General features: G+C 38.1%; 2 protein-coding genes across 5 annotated transcripts; both read left to right on the forward strand.

Moving 5' to 3' along the window:
* The first annotated feature begins 7020 nt into the window (after positions 1-7020).
* Positions 7021-11480, forward strand: LOC114882751 (locomotion-related protein Hikaru genki). 4 transcript variants are annotated; one of them, XM_029199735.2, is made up of 11 exons: positions 7022-7259; positions 7338-7692; positions 8291-8373; positions 8665-8827; positions 8965-9147; positions 9275-9409; positions 9627-9770; positions 10015-10227; positions 10308-10538; positions 10642-10730; positions 10822-11480. In XM_029199735.2, the coding sequence occupies exons 2-11, from the start codon at positions 7557-7559 to the stop codon at positions 10936-10938; spliced, it is 1494 nt and encodes a 497-aa protein (XP_029055568.2). In that variant the 5' UTR covers positions 7022-7259; positions 7338-7556; the 3' UTR covers positions 10939-11480. The 4 variants fall into 4 exon arrangements, with proteins under 4 accessions (XP_029055571.2, XP_029055568.2, XP_029055569.2 ...); XM_029199736.2 differs by having other exon boundaries at positions 8968-9147; XM_029199737.2 differs by having other exon boundaries at positions 7023-7259; positions 8974-9147.
* A 169-nt stretch (positions 11481-11649) lies between these two features.
* Positions 11650-14827, forward strand: LOC114882749 (coiled-coil domain-containing protein 183). Its single transcript, XM_029199733.2, has 10 exons — positions 11650-11803; positions 11922-12124; positions 12769-12873; positions 12938-13108; positions 13207-13455; positions 13607-13752; positions 13891-14037; positions 14129-14361; positions 14476-14643; positions 14724-14827. Exons 1-10 carry the CDS (start codon positions 11701-11703, stop codon positions 14825-14827), a joined length of 1629 nt encoding a protein of 542 aa, XP_029055566.1. The 5' UTR covers positions 11650-11700.
* The last annotated feature ends 17 nt before the right edge of the window (positions 14828-14844 follow it).

Consider the following 14844-nt stretch of genomic DNA (forward strand, 5'->3'; position numbering starts at 1 on the left):
AAAATCCTTTTTTCTAATCAACCATAGAAAAGCACATTACATTTTATTGTATACATTGGAAACATTTTTTATATACATTATTTTTATCTTCAGCTTGCCTTCTTCTTCTTGCCACTACAAAATAACAAATTAAATCACTTATATATTATATATATATATTATAACCAAACGTAATAATAATAAGTACTTACCAGTTACACCTTTCACTCGCAGAATCGGAATCGGACAAAATTGCACCTTGCTCTTGTATAATGCGATATGCTCTTTTCAATAACATCTAAAAAATAAATTTTACAATTAATCCTATACCAATAACAGTCTTTTAGAACAGAACAAGTGTATATATGTGTATGTGTACTTAACGTTCAACAATAAAAAATAATCAATAATAATCACTGATAAATAAATCAATAATAAAATACTAACTAATTACTTACATAAATGGAGCAATTCATATGCTACAAATTACCAATGATATTTCCCTATACATGCTTTCTACAACTTATTTATTAATATATATATATATGTATATACATTTATTATAAATATATCAATTATTATTTATTTATATCATTTTATATATTATTCAATCCTTGTAAGTACATTTATAAATAATTAGAATTTAACAATGAATAACACCACCCACAACCGATAAAGGAACCGAATAACAAATTGTGCGACAACAAGGGGTGGTTGAAACACGATGGTACTTACAAGCGTACAAGTAAATGATACAAATAAACAAAATAATGTAAACATGCTTACCCTTGGGGAGCGTAACTAGATGATTTATCCCATGGTCCGGTGCAAATTTACAGTTAATAGTATACCGTCCTCCATATTAGATGATAGCATGCTACAAACGAAACACAATAAATTAATAAATGAAAACCATTCAAAAATACAACACATACCTGTTACGTACAAGGAAGTCTGCCTCATTTCTGGAGGAGCGCTTAATAAGCCTACAGCATGCAAAGGGAAAAAATCATGTATACAAACTAATTAGCTTACCTTAGGAAAATAGCTATTTATAATGTAACGGGCGAGATACATTTCTTCTCTCATCGGGAGTGTCATCATTCAACCAAATAAAATCCAAATATACTTTACCTGAAATGAATACAAAATTAGTACATAGTACAAGGTGACGGACCGTTCAATAAATGTTAAACAATGCAATCACTAATATTCAAATTCTATAATGTAAACAACAAGAATAGACAACTTAAATATCGAAGCACAAATAGAATTAAGTAAACGACAGGTCAACTACAACATGGGAAGACGCCATGACACCTAACTGAACATAGACTGCACGGCGTATAGAGGGGCACACGCAAGTAACAAATGGCTACAACGAACAAGCCATAGGTGAAAAGATACGAGATGGTCAAATATAGTAATTAATGTAACATGTACATCACTGATTACTAACGGCCAAAATAGATTTAATAAAGCGATCCTTTTATTGTTTTGATGCTGGTTCATGTCGCGGAAGTTTTCAAAATCAGAATGTGTCCGAGCACTAGCATTATGGTTTTCATAGATAATTCGTTTTTTATAACATGTACCCGCTTCTGTACATCTTTCACATCTTGCAGGTGCATCACACGTAACGCATATTACATCTACTTTCAAATAAGTATTATTGTAAAATAATCCCTGATCTAAAATATCATTTCATTCACGTATAAAATCATTCAAGTTCGGTTTTGCATTACCATAATATATTGCTATCGGAAAAGGAGACACCGTACAATTGTTTCATATTCATTTGCATAAAATGGGCCAAAACTGTTTCTTCCAACTTTTTGAAATCGGAATGCCATCGATATTCTAAATTCGTCGAAATATAAGTGTTTCTTTTGGGTTCCCAGTATGTTACGATAATTTTCTACCATGTAACGGTTAGGGTTACGGTTGGGTTCCTAGCATGTTAGGATAATTTTCTACCTTGTAACGGTTAGGGTTGCGGTTGGGTGCCTAGCACGTTAGGATTACTTCCCACCATGTTCGGGTTACGATTACATTTCATTATTTCTATCTGATATTTATTAATATTTCTTTTATTATTATTTCATATTTTTCAATTGTTTAGTAATCAAATTATTCACATATCTATTTAAATCGCTTATTTCTTGACATCTACGCGTGGGTATATTGCAAAATTTTGTTTCATTATTCTATTTCATTTTATTTCATTAAAAAGGCATAGAATTTTAACTTCGACCAGCTAACTGTAAAAGCATCAATCTGAATGGCCTCTGGATCCGGTCTCCAAGATATGAATTTTTCGCACTTCCTGTTTTCTCCATTAGCAAACAAATCAACCTCAGGACAGCCCAGCTGTTCTTTAATAATACCAAATATTTCGGGGTTAAGTTCCCATGTCCGCTAGAGGTCACAACGTTCAGAGTAAAAAAATTTTGATAGAGTTGCCGTCTCTCTATGCCGATCTCTATCAATCCCCTATGCCGATCTTCATATCTTTAGAGCGTTTAAAATTGTGTAGAACAACACGGGGATTAGGGATAACTATATGTATATATAATATATATACCTATAGTTAAGGTTAAGCGGGATAAAGCAACGGGAATCATGGTAGTCCCAAGATGGCTAGGACAACCTTGGTACCCTCTATTTAGGGAGTTACTTTTAAAAGAGCCTCTAATCTTCGAACCAGATAATAATTTATTGATGTCACCCTGTAGGACAAAGATACACCCTCAAGTGGATCACTTGTACTTGATGGCCGGCTTAATATCAGGGAAGCGTTTCTAAGGAAAGAGGTCCCACGAGAGGCAGTGGATATTTTGGTCGCCTCACTGGCCCCAGCAACAGTGAAGCAATACGGAACGGCACTAAGAAGATGGGCGCATTTCTGTTCGACATATAAAATTGATTTCTATTCACCAAATAGAAATATTTTATTAAAGTTCCTTGCGGAATGCTTTAAAGCAGGTGCTTCTTACGGAACCTTGAATTCCTTTAGATCAGCAATTTCATTAATATCCACCAACAAAATAGGTGAAGATCCAATAATAACGAGGTTTTTAAAGGGTGTATACAGGCTAAAACCAACAACGCCAAAATATTCACAAACATGGGATACGTCGATAGTTTTAAATCACCTAAGGAGGCTACACTCCTTAGAGAACTTATCATTAGCGGAAATATCACTCAAAACTGCGACACTATTAGCGTTAAGTACAGCTCACAGATCTCAGACGTTAGCTAGCATAAAAATCAGAGATATTCATTCTACAGCAAGGGGTTTGGAAATTAAGATTCCGGATTTAATTAAAACATCGGGACCGGGTCGCTTCCAACCACTGTTAAGATTGCCAAAATTTACGGATGAGCCTAGTTTGTGTGTCGCCTCAACAGTACTCAAATATATAGAGATTACAGGTTCCTTGAGGAACGATATAGATAGTTTATTTATAGCTTTCAAAAAACCGCACAAAGCGGTTGGGGCACAGACAATTAGTAGATGGATTAAAATAACGTTAGCCAACAGTGGGTTAGATATTTCAAAGTTTTCGGCGCATTCCACAAGGCATGCAGCATCGTCAGCTGCTTTAGTAAGGGGTGTAGACTTGGGTACAATCAGGCGTACAGCAGGGTGGTCAGAAGGCTCGCAGACGTTTGCGAGGTTTTATAATAGACCGATACTAGAAGATGAATATAGTTTTGCGGCTAGAATAATAAAAGGATAATTAGACGCGTATTTAAAGTTGAATAAGTTTATGTTAAGTAGGTTAAAACAAGTTAAAGTTAAGGATAACGTATACCAAAGTATTCCTAACCTACTTAACATAAACTTATTCAACTTTAAATACGCGTCTAATTATCCTTTTATTATTCTAGCCGCAAAACTATATTCATCTTCTACCGCTTAAGTAGGTCGATTAAACTCTCTTTTTTATTTAATGGTAATTCGAGTGTGTATTGCACTGAATCAATAATCATTCCCAAGAATTTACACCTCAATGCCGGAGTCCTACAACTTTTACGTTCATTTATCAAGAAACCTAATGATTCTAGCATCTTACATGTTTCAATAATGTTTTTCTCACAAGACTCGTAATCTCCGCCGATACATAAAAAATCGTCTAAATATATTACCGACTTAAACCCTCTGGATCTTAACGTGCTAGCAACCGGCTTCAACAATTTTGTAAAAATAAACGGGCTTAGATTTAAACCAAAAGGTAAACATGTAAATTGATATACACGACCTAGAAACTTGAACCTTAAATATTTTCGACTGCTGACATGAACCGGTACGAGGTAATAAGCATCTTGTAAATCTAACGTTCCCATAAAACAACCGGGATGAACTAAACCTGCAGCCGTTCTAATATCTTCCATCTTGAAATGCGACGTCTGAATGAAGTCGTTTAAACCTTTTAAATTTAAAATAAAGCGATAAGATCCATCAGGTTTCGGTACTAGGAAATAACTTGATAGAAATTGATTTTTACATGGTTTACATTCCTCGACTGCACCTTTCGAGGTTAATTTCACAATCGCATCTTGAAATTTTTTAACCTCTTCATTGGAGGTGAGTTTTGGTACTGGATTTCTTCGTTGTACCGGTTTCTTATAAAACCTAATTTTATAACCCTCTACACAATCTATGATAAACTTATCCGAAGTTATTTCTTTCCAATTGTTCAAAAAACACTTTAGTCTTCCCGCAACTTTACTTACACTTATCTCATCCGGTTCTGGTTCCTGGATCTGTCGTTCCTCTGGAATCGTGCATTTCGGTTGAACGGCTGATTTTGTGGCTTGTTTCTGAAGGCAAGCCTTTGCCTGTATTGGCCTCCTTGAGAGTTTCGATAGCCTGCCTGGTAGGGGCTTGGCCTCCTCCCCTGCAGGCTGAAGGAGTTTAAATTCGTCTTTGCCGACAATGATCTCTGATTCGTATGACTTGACTGCTTCTTTATTGAATTTGCAACTTTTTCCATGGTCCTAGCCTCTCGAACCTTGTCAGCAAGGTTCTTACCAAACAGGAAAACATCAGGTTTGGTGCTTTCCAACATTGACCGTGTGTCCCTGTCGACACCAGCTAAAATCAAAGCTATCCTTGACCTGGTCTGACTATGCAATAGTTCCACCATCAATCTGCCAGCATCGTGCAGTCTCTCCATCATCTGTGCCTTATCGATGCTATCTTCTTCCTCTATTAAAGAGGTCATGGCAGCTCCCAGACAAGTCAGAGCACCACCGGCCATCTGTTGTCTTTGACGCATATGTGTGTCCCTGGACTTGGAATGGCCTGGTAGTTTAAGTGCTATTTCTGGGTTAACCTCTGGTGCCTCTAAACCCTTTGGGCTTTTGTATTTTTTCATTAATTTCTCCTTTTCCTCCATTTCTAGACCATTTGTAGACCAATATGCCCATCTGTTAAGAACCGAAGAGTGAACTCTCAAATCTAGTGCTTTCGAAGCCAACGGATCTTCGCCCAAAATCTCAGCTAGATCTTCCCCAATTGGTATTTCTTTTTCCTCTTCCTGTACCACATCTTGCACATGCTTTACAGGCCGTGCATTTTCTACAAACGACAAAGTTCAGTGTAATACATATAGAACTTGCTTAATGTAGGAACCTCGTGCGAGGGCGCCTACATTTTGAAAGAAAAAAAGGAATTGTGCATAATGCAGGCACAATAAATAAGCATTTACGTTAAACATGATCATTGCACCTCCTGCGACGATGCATAATCTTAAACAAAACATAATCTTTCTTTATCCCCCTTCTTTTGTTATCTACGCCGCAATATGGCGTTCTTCAAATAAACGCATGCTGAACTATGTGTAGCCTTTGTTTGCACGAAAGGTACTGATTTGCGTAGCTTTTGAATGCACGAAAAGCTCTCCTTTCCGTTTTATGCAAGAACGGAAAACCACCAGACCAGAAGATGAAAAAAAAAAAAAAGATCTTTACCTTTTTCCTCACTATCTTGGTCACTATCCGACGCCATGTTCACATGTTCCTCAACTGTTACCGGGCTTCCTTCATTCTCTGACTCGGTCTCTTCACCCTTATCCTCCTGCAATTTCTTCATCTGATCTTGCAGAATCTTAAATTTCTTTTGCAGTAATTCGATATCTACACTTTCCCTTTTCCTTTTTCCCATTTTGTACACACTCCGTAGATAAAATTTTAAACACGTCCTACCTCTAACGCACAACGAAAGAATATGAAGATCGGCATAGGGGATTGATAGAGATCGGCATAGAGAGACGGCAACTCTATCAAAATTTTTTTACTCTGAACGTTGTGACCTCTAGCGGACAAGGAAGGAGCTACACTAGTAATCTTGAGAACGAGGCGAATGAAATATAATTTATAATTTTACAATTGTTTGTTACTTAAATTATTGTTATATCTATTGAAATTTATTATTTTTATCACTTTTATATACGGATATCCAGTAAATTTGTTTGAATTATTTAATTTTTTTGTAATATTAAGGAGTGATTTTTGTGTTTTAATATAAGTATGATTTTTAGGAAATGATTATTCAACGTTATACAATAATAACAGTTAGAAATACTCTTCGATTCTTTAATTAATTAATTTATTGCTTTTCTAAAATGATTTATTTTTCAAAGTAATTCCAGTTCAATTTGTTAAACAATTATTTCAATGATTTTTCAGCCTTGTGCTAGTACTAATTAAGGGAGTAGGTACACGGGTAATGCAGCGAGGTGACATTACCGGCAATAATCGGCCTGTCTAGGAATAATTTATTAACTTTTATGATTGATTCTTAATCTACATACTTGTAGCAACTTTGTAATATAGGTTTAGTAAGAATCCAGTCTGAGATTAATTAATTATAAACCTACAAGAATGATCACTCTAAGAATTGCTAATAATTAATTAATTACTTTCAGGGACCAGATAAAAGCTATACCAGAAGGAAGGTACGGTGCTATTCCTTATTCTTTAATATGATTGTATCTGTAGTTACAAAGGTACCTAACGTGCGAGCCTATCGAACGCCTGCGCTTTTGCAGAAACGGCAGCGTGTAGCTGGGTGGTAGGCGTCTCTTCTTTCCGGTTAGTTATACGGGCCGGGCGGTGGTACGGTGACAGTGTAACACGTATGTGCATGTTGGATGTCAGGGTTGTCAGCGAGATGAAGTTAGTGGTAAAGTTGGTTCTGTCGCTACTCGTCGATCGGTCGTACTCTTTCGGTGGTCTATCTTTTGCTCGATCGTTCGATCTTGCAAACGCACGTACGTTTCTTCTTCTATCGAAATAGAGAAGATCTCTTTCACCCGGCAGTTGCATTGATCTCTTGTTTCTTTTTCTAGCGTTGGGCGTTACGCGTGTGTATACGGCTAGTTTAGGATGCTGATTGTAAAATAAAATGTCGAAGAAAGCAAAGACAAACACGGGGTTTCGACGTTGCGTCGTCGTACGAAAGCTTGATCCATTTTCGATGTAACATCGTTAACATCGAACCGAGATTCTTCAAGTCCGGCGACTCGAACAGCATTTAAATGGTCTGATATGCAAACGCGACGAACAGCATGTTCATCGAGAAACGAGAGAAAAGGAAATCCAGCTTCGAACGTGCATATCGCTCAATACTGGCAAACAGATATCTTCTATTGTTTCTTGGCTTCGCTACGGCAAATATTAATATTTGCAATGCAAAACAAATAGGTACGTTTATACAAGATTATTGTGCGTATTATTCGCGAATAAAGGGTCTCGCGATAACGTGAGGCATCGCTACCAATCAATTTCTACCGTAGCTCTTTGCTCTTCTTAGCTGACGCTAATATCTTTTTCTCAATTTTCCGTAACCGGTACTGCTTCTTCTTCTTTTTCTTAAAAGTAACAACAGCAATAGAAGCTGCTTTTTCACTGGAATTCCATTCTCGATGAGTTCGAAAAGACGCGAATATATTTCGAGATACGATTAGCGAAGCGAATGTATTGGTGTGTCGCGGAAACTCCAATTGGATCGATAACGATGTCTGTCTGGGTACTTTTGGAAACTGTTGGTTATTATCGACCCCATTCAACGAAAGTACGCCGAGCATGCGCTATAACGTGAAATAAATATTCTCACAGTCGTGTGCTGTACGTAAATACTACATACATATTATGTGTAGAAACGGAGCGCATGGTTCTCCCCGTGTTTTTTACCTAGACAAATAATCTCTTACGCGTTATTAAAGGTTATAACGTTTAAACCCTATAACGTTTTAATCATTTATATTCCCTGGCTTCACGAGTTGACATCTATTCTTTGCAGATACCGATGGCTTTCAGCGGGGTTGCAAGCTCGAGGGACTACATCCACTTCTGATCGTCACGTATAAAAATATTACCGTATCTGTAAGTGTTCGCATGTGTATTTTATATCGGACAAGTTTTGCTGCCTCGCGATCGGTTATGAGAAATAACAACACACATATACATATGTAGGTAGAATGCCGTGAACATTTTCTCACGTGTTCGTCTGTATTACATAGGTATTTTTGGGAATTTAAAAGAGTTGCGTTTACTTTACTTTTTCACTCGTATCGCTTGACTTTCTTTACTTTTTTTGTAGAAACAGCGCGTATCGTAAGCACAAGGTAGGATAAAATAAATCCGGTTTCTTTTTTTTTCCATTAACACTAACAGGTTGACAAGATCACCGTACCGCACGGAGAACGTGTCACTATAAGATGCAGGGAATTAGGTAAATACAAACTGATCGGTGATTCTTTGCTGCATTGTCGTAACACGAGTTGGACTGGTAAACTACCCTATTGCTCTCCAACTACAGCGATCTCAAATTATACCGGTGAGTGTTTCTCAACGCAAATAATTTTTTCTCTTTAGTAATAATATGCACTTGTCGGTAAATATTACCGTTTATGAATAACCGTCTGAATAAGAGTCCGTTTTATCATTTTCTCCTCTTGCTAATTGTTCGACGAGGAGACACAGAAGACGTACCGCCAACGATAGTTTTTGGACTTCCAACTGGTTCGGCTGCCGTCGAACCATCGGGTGCTCTAGCCGTTTTTCCTGGTAGCATTCTTCACTTGGAATGTCTTTTTGCTAGGAAACTTGGTAATCCAGAATGGACTTGGACCTCGACGTTTCGTCAGTATTTGACCGGTAAACGCTTAACGAATTTTATTTATCTGTGCAAAGTACACTCGGTCTTTCAATATTTTCTTGGAATTCCTTTATTTCTTCGATCCATACACGTAACATATTTGTAACATCCATACTCGTTGCACAGGCTGGGCGATTTCTGCTCGCGAAAGAGACTGGAAGTATCGACTATCGATATATTATGCAAAAACTCAAGATTCCGGGGTGTACACGTGTTCTACACCCCGTGGCCTATCCAACTCCATACGTGTTCGAATTGTTGGTAAGATCATTGACCGCCTCTTTTTCATTATTCTGAAAATCTTCAAATTTTTTCGATACATCTTTACCTAATAGTTGAGAATATTTATCCAGGTTTTTATTTCGATTTCGATATCGAAATATGTGTATAACGTATAATCATCGTATAAAATATAATTATCCGCGGATGGTAGTCGCTTGTAAAATTATTATTATTGTTAACGTTACCCGTTACATAGACGTACAATGCCCCGTATTGAGTCTACCGGAACCACCGTTGATTGGGAAAATCGAAGGCGCGCATATGGGTCACGGAGCAGTGTTCGAGTGTCCTGTTGGATTCAGATTAGAAGGTGCAGCTGGCATAACGTGTCAGTATAACGGTGAGAAATTCTTGCATCTTGTTATATGTATACGGTGTATACGAAATCGTGTCTGTAACGAAGCAACAACAACTTGTGTTGTTTGTAAAATTATAAATGAAAATGCAAAATGCAAAATGGAAAATGGTATATGGAATACAGAGGATGATGAAAATAGCTCGGCTCTTCCATATTTCCACGTACACGATCGTTGTACATACAATATAAGGTATAAAGGGAAGTTGAACCGATTATTATTCTGCAGGTAAATGGTCCGCCGATGTACCACGATGCGAAACGATAGAATGTCCACCTATGGACATCGTTAGTGACGCTTGGTTGCAACTTATCGAGTATAACAATAGCTTTGGCGGAAAAGCAGTATTTGCGTGTATGTGGGGTCATAAATTATTGGGATCGCAGAGCATAGAGTGCCAAGGAGATGGTTCGTGGAGCGGAGCTATGCCTATTTGTGCTGGTAAGTCTGTGCTATTACTCGATTTTAGTTTGTAAGAAAATACGGTAGACGATGATACGAATCGCGGGATGCTTCGACAGAAATTACCTGCCCACCTCCATCGATACCGAAAAGCGGACGTATCGTCGAACAAACGAATCGTCATCACTCGGGACGAAAGCAACATCAGCAGCAGCAGCAGCAGCAGCGTATTCGCGCGTACAAAGTTGGCGCTCTCGTCCGATTTGCTTGCTTACCTGGTCACCAGCTCTTGGGTGAGGCCTCTATAATATGTACGGAGAATGGAACTTGGTCTCATCCGTCACCGGTTTGTAAGTTTTTTCTGTGCCGCAAAATTGTCTCGTTCAACAACGTTTCTTTTCTGGGATTAACCGCGATGATGCTATAATCTTTTCTTCGTGTATCGATTTACAGGTAAAGTGAGGTGTCCTTATCCGGGAGATCCGCCTCATGGACGAATTGCACCGCTAAAATTTTGGTACAAACCTGGCGATAATATACAGGTAACGATATAATAATTATATGTACTATATTCTTTTTCCGAAAACAAATAATTCTCTTTCTTTTCGACAACGCCCCGTGGTTTGGCTACAGGTGACGTGTTCGCCTGGATACGTAACACCTTTGGAACCTGTAAGGAAACCAACGTGTCGAGAAAACGGTATATGGAGCGCACCACCGCCTCCGTGCAGATCGTACAAAGACGTATAAAATAAAGGAATACAATCGCTACTGACGATATTAAAACGCCTTAACAAGCGAAACAGAATCGTATACAGCCGGACAAACAGACGGACTGACAGAATGAATATTATGTCAAATTTGGAGAAGATTTTCTGATTAGGTTAATGTGAAAATATCATCGGCGGAAGGTTCTTCGTGAAACGGACGATACATATCATCAACGAAACTCCGTTAAATTTCTCTCCTATTTTCATTAGTGACATTCGTTCGAATACGTTCGAAACGATTCCAAGTCGCGCGATGTTTAATCTCGAGAATTTTTAATAATCGCCAGACACTTATTGGTGTCGTCACATCGTGAAAACGGACGGATGAAAAGCAACAACGACTCTTGAAAACTAACGATAAGAGCAAAAAGTAGTAGTGAACTCGATGATGGAGAAGAAGAGAAAAAAAAAATCGATACAATAAATGAACGCAAAAGAGATCGTTACGATACCTAAGGATAAGGATTCTTACTCATAAATAAAAAAATAGTACAGATTTTCGCATCAACCCTCCTTCCCCTCACCCCCCCCCCCCCCCCCCCCCCTCGAGTACGTGATACACCTTTGTATGTACAATAAAGTTACGTTATTCTTTAAAATCGTAAATTCTTTTTTTCTTCGCACAATCTTCATTTCTAATCGTAAGAAAACGTCTCTTATCGTTAATTGCCATTGTTTTCGAACGCTGTTAAACTGTCGCGAACGAATCGATAACGGTCCTTCTAACAACGATCCTTGCGATATGTTCACCGTTAAACAAACCCAGATATTTCGTGGATTCAAGGACGAAAGATGGTCGACGAAAGACAAATTGGAACAATATCGAGGAATTCTAAAGTTACACGGTTAGATAACAGGTTGAATGCTTTTTCCGACTGAAATCGTGTATAACGTGTACACTTTTCTTGCTGCTCTCTTTCTCCTATCGTTTCTTGGAAGGTAAGAAATTGTGTTTAATTGTAGTACGCGAAAGGAAGCAAAGATTGCAAGATTCCGTAAAATTGAAGAAAAGAATATCGTGGCAATTGGGTTCGTACAAAGAGGACGTAAACAAGTATCGTCAACTTACAAATCGTTTGACGAACGGAATTCCGGAAAGTTATATAAGTAATCTATTACAAGATCGCAAGGACTTACGATTAAAGTGCCATGGACGTAAGACGGAGGTAGGTTGGACGTACATACAGGGTGTTCGACAACAGGTGGGCAATATTTTCAGAGGTGATTCTAGGGAACAAAATAAGACGAAAATGAAGAATAACGAAATAGCGTTTACGGCTTTGTTTTCCAGTAATTAACATTTAAAAGTTCGAGTAAAAAGCGCCTGAAACATGGAATCCGCCCAGCACCGATGACCGAACGTCAGGTCAGCAGGGGTCGGTACAGTCATAACCAAGAAGAGAAAGCCGAATGCTGCAGTACCGAGAAACAGAATATGTATGTAGCACGAGGTAATGTAAGTTTCTACTATTCAACGATTCTTGGTTATGACTGTACCGACCCCTGCTGACCTGACGTTCGGTCGTCGGTGCTGACCGGATTGCAGCTTTCTGGCGCTTTTTACTCGAATTTTTAAACGTTAATAACTGGAAAACAAAGCCGTAAACGCTATTTCGTTATTCTTCATTTTCGTCTTATTATTTTTTATGATCCATAGAACCACCCCTTAAAATATTGCCCACCTGTTGTCGAACACTCCGCATGTATATAAACTGCGATTAATATCAATCACCTTTTTAATAACTATTTTATTTTTTTTTTTTCTCTTAACAATCAACGGTTAATTGCTCGATTTCTTTCGATCCTGCAGCAAATTTGTGTGCTCGTTTACGAGGGGAACCACCGAAAGCGTTGTCAATTGGATAAATTACGTTATCAGAAAAAAAGAAAACTTAAACAATGTTTCCAACTGCAGGTAGGGTATCGAGATTACAATTTCTTTCTTTATACGTTTCACCTTGTGATTTGGTAACGAAAAGCTGGAACACGCACAATTGTGCGCCGAGTATGCGCAAGAAGAAGAAACTCCATGGGCAGAGAATCGATTGCAACAACGATTGGTAACGAGTTATCAGCGGTCTGTAGCGAAAGAAAATGCAGCCAAAGCGATAAATGTAACGTACGTTGCTATGCTTGACATATTGAAACAGGTACGTTTTAAAATCACGCTTTACATACGCGTTATTGTTAGAGACGATATTATCACGGGACGATTGATTGTTGATTGTAATAAAAGTGTTGCTAGTAGGACGCGATAAATCATGAAAGGTTGTTGAACGCTTTGAAACAAGATCGTGAAAATCAGTGCAAAGCGATACTGAAAGCAACGATCATGGGTCAACTCGCGACCGAGGAAACGGACGACATCGCTACGAAATGTAAACGCATAGCTCGTATCGTCTGGAACAATATGAAAGAAAGAGAACGTATGCTAGCTATTGTTCGTGATCGAGTCGAGGATCTCTGGTCGTTCGCGCGATCCCTGATAAGAACCGAGGTAACAATTTTGCTTCACTTACTAATTAATAATTACTAACGACCGATCAAGGAAAATAACGAAATAACGAAATCTACCCCGTTCGAACGGACAACCTGCATACCGCAATTTTCTTTTTTTTCTTACCCCGTACATTCGTCGCATGTTACAGAGCGAAACAATCTTTACGATGGAAATTACACGCGGTCAAACGGCATCCAATGTAACGTTGGAAAAACAGATAACCACTTTGGAGGAGATATTCGATAAAGTTAAGGAATCGTTGCTCGTCCGTTCCTATCGAGAACTGCTTTCAAGGTACAATTCTACTACATAATCGAATTTCATCGATCGAAATCGAACGGGTTCAGAGCAGAACGATACAAGACAGAAAACACGTTGTATGTGAAATGATACAAGTATCTCACTAACCAGCTTTTCGTTCCCATCAATCAGGCTGGAAGAACAAATGAAACAGAGAACGCAATTGTTGGAACAATTTAATCGGAATGTAAAAGAGCGCGATTTGTTGTTGAGGAAAAAGAACGAGGCTTTATCCGCTTTATCCAATTTTGAACATTCTCTGGTGGCTACTACGGAAGAGTAATCTTTCAAAAATACCGCAAAGAATCTATCGAATCTATCTACGCGCTTGCGTAGTTCAAACTGTGGACCAATAATTTTTTTCTTACAGATACAACACCGATAAAAACGTCCTATTGGAACAAATTTCGATACAAAAGAAGCGTAGAGAGGAACATGAAAATTTAAGAAAGGAACACGGTGAATTGTTAATGGACATAAGAGCGGCATTACAGAACATGCTGGCAATGCTATTCTGTGTTAGAAGAGGTAGTAAGGTACCGAAAAAACAAACGGACGAATTAGACGAACAAATAGTCGTGATTGAAAAAATGGAGACGGAGGGTAAGAAACGATACAAGGGAAAACGCCGTTGCGTTGAATTATCGGGTTTCATACACTAAATATGTACATGGTTTACTGGCAATTCTTTTTTTTTTTTTTTTTTTTTTTTTACAGGTTTAACGTTACTGTCGACTGTCAGTCGAAAAGTGGGAGCGTTATTTGGAATGAGCAATTTTGAATTTAACAAAGATAGAGAACAGAGAGCGAAAGATCTATACCAAACTTACGTTTCCGATTATCATTCGAAATTGAAATTCGAAGACGCAGGATTCGAACCAACGGGTAAGTTATTTTTAATTGAGCGAATAATCAACGGAATACAGACGGAACAGGCCGATTTCAGTTATACGTATTACTTTTAGGTCTGTTTGTCGAGCATGAAACGATTGATTCTTCGGTGCCAACGAGAGCTGAAATCAAATTAAGAAGCAGACAAATCGTAGAAACTTACCTGAGGCTAGAATAATATTCTCTTCCATTTAC

The sequence above is a fragment of the Osmia bicornis genome, chromosome 5 (assembly GCF_907164935.1).
Source record: "Osmia bicornis bicornis chromosome 5, iOsmBic2.1, whole genome shotgun sequence".
Classification (NCBI taxonomy): Eukaryota; Metazoa; Arthropoda; class Insecta; order Hymenoptera; family Megachilidae; genus Osmia; species Osmia bicornis.

What these genes read in the sequence shown, in the direction of transcription:
- LOC114882751 (XM_029199735.2), top strand. Translation starts at nt 7,557, where the DNA reads ATGTTCATCGAGAAACGAGAGAAAAGGAAATCCAGCTTCGAACGTGCA. An exon ending in AGCTATGCCTATTTGTGCTG is followed by an intron (nt 10,228 to 10,307) that starts GTAAGTCTGTGC and finishes ATGCTTCGACAG; the next exon opens with AAATTACCTGCCCACCTCCA. An exon ending in GTCTCATCCGTCACCGGTTT is followed by an intron (nt 10,539 to 10,641) that starts GTAAGTTTTTTC and finishes ATCGATTTACAG; the next exon opens with GTAAAGTGAGGTGTCCTTAT.
- LOC114882749 (XM_029199733.2), top strand. Translation starts at nt 11,701, where the DNA reads ATGTTCACCGTTAAACAAACCCAGATATTTCGTGGATTCAAGGACGAA. An exon ending in AGGAATTCTAAAGTTACACG is followed by an intron (nt 11,804 to 11,921) that starts GTTAGATAACAG and finishes GTTTAATTGTAG; the next exon opens with TACGCGAAAGGAAGCAAAGA. An exon ending in CGCAGGATTCGAACCAACGG is followed by an intron (nt 14,644 to 14,723) that starts GTAAGTTATTTT and finishes TATTACTTTTAG; the next exon opens with GTCTGTTTGTCGAGCATGAA.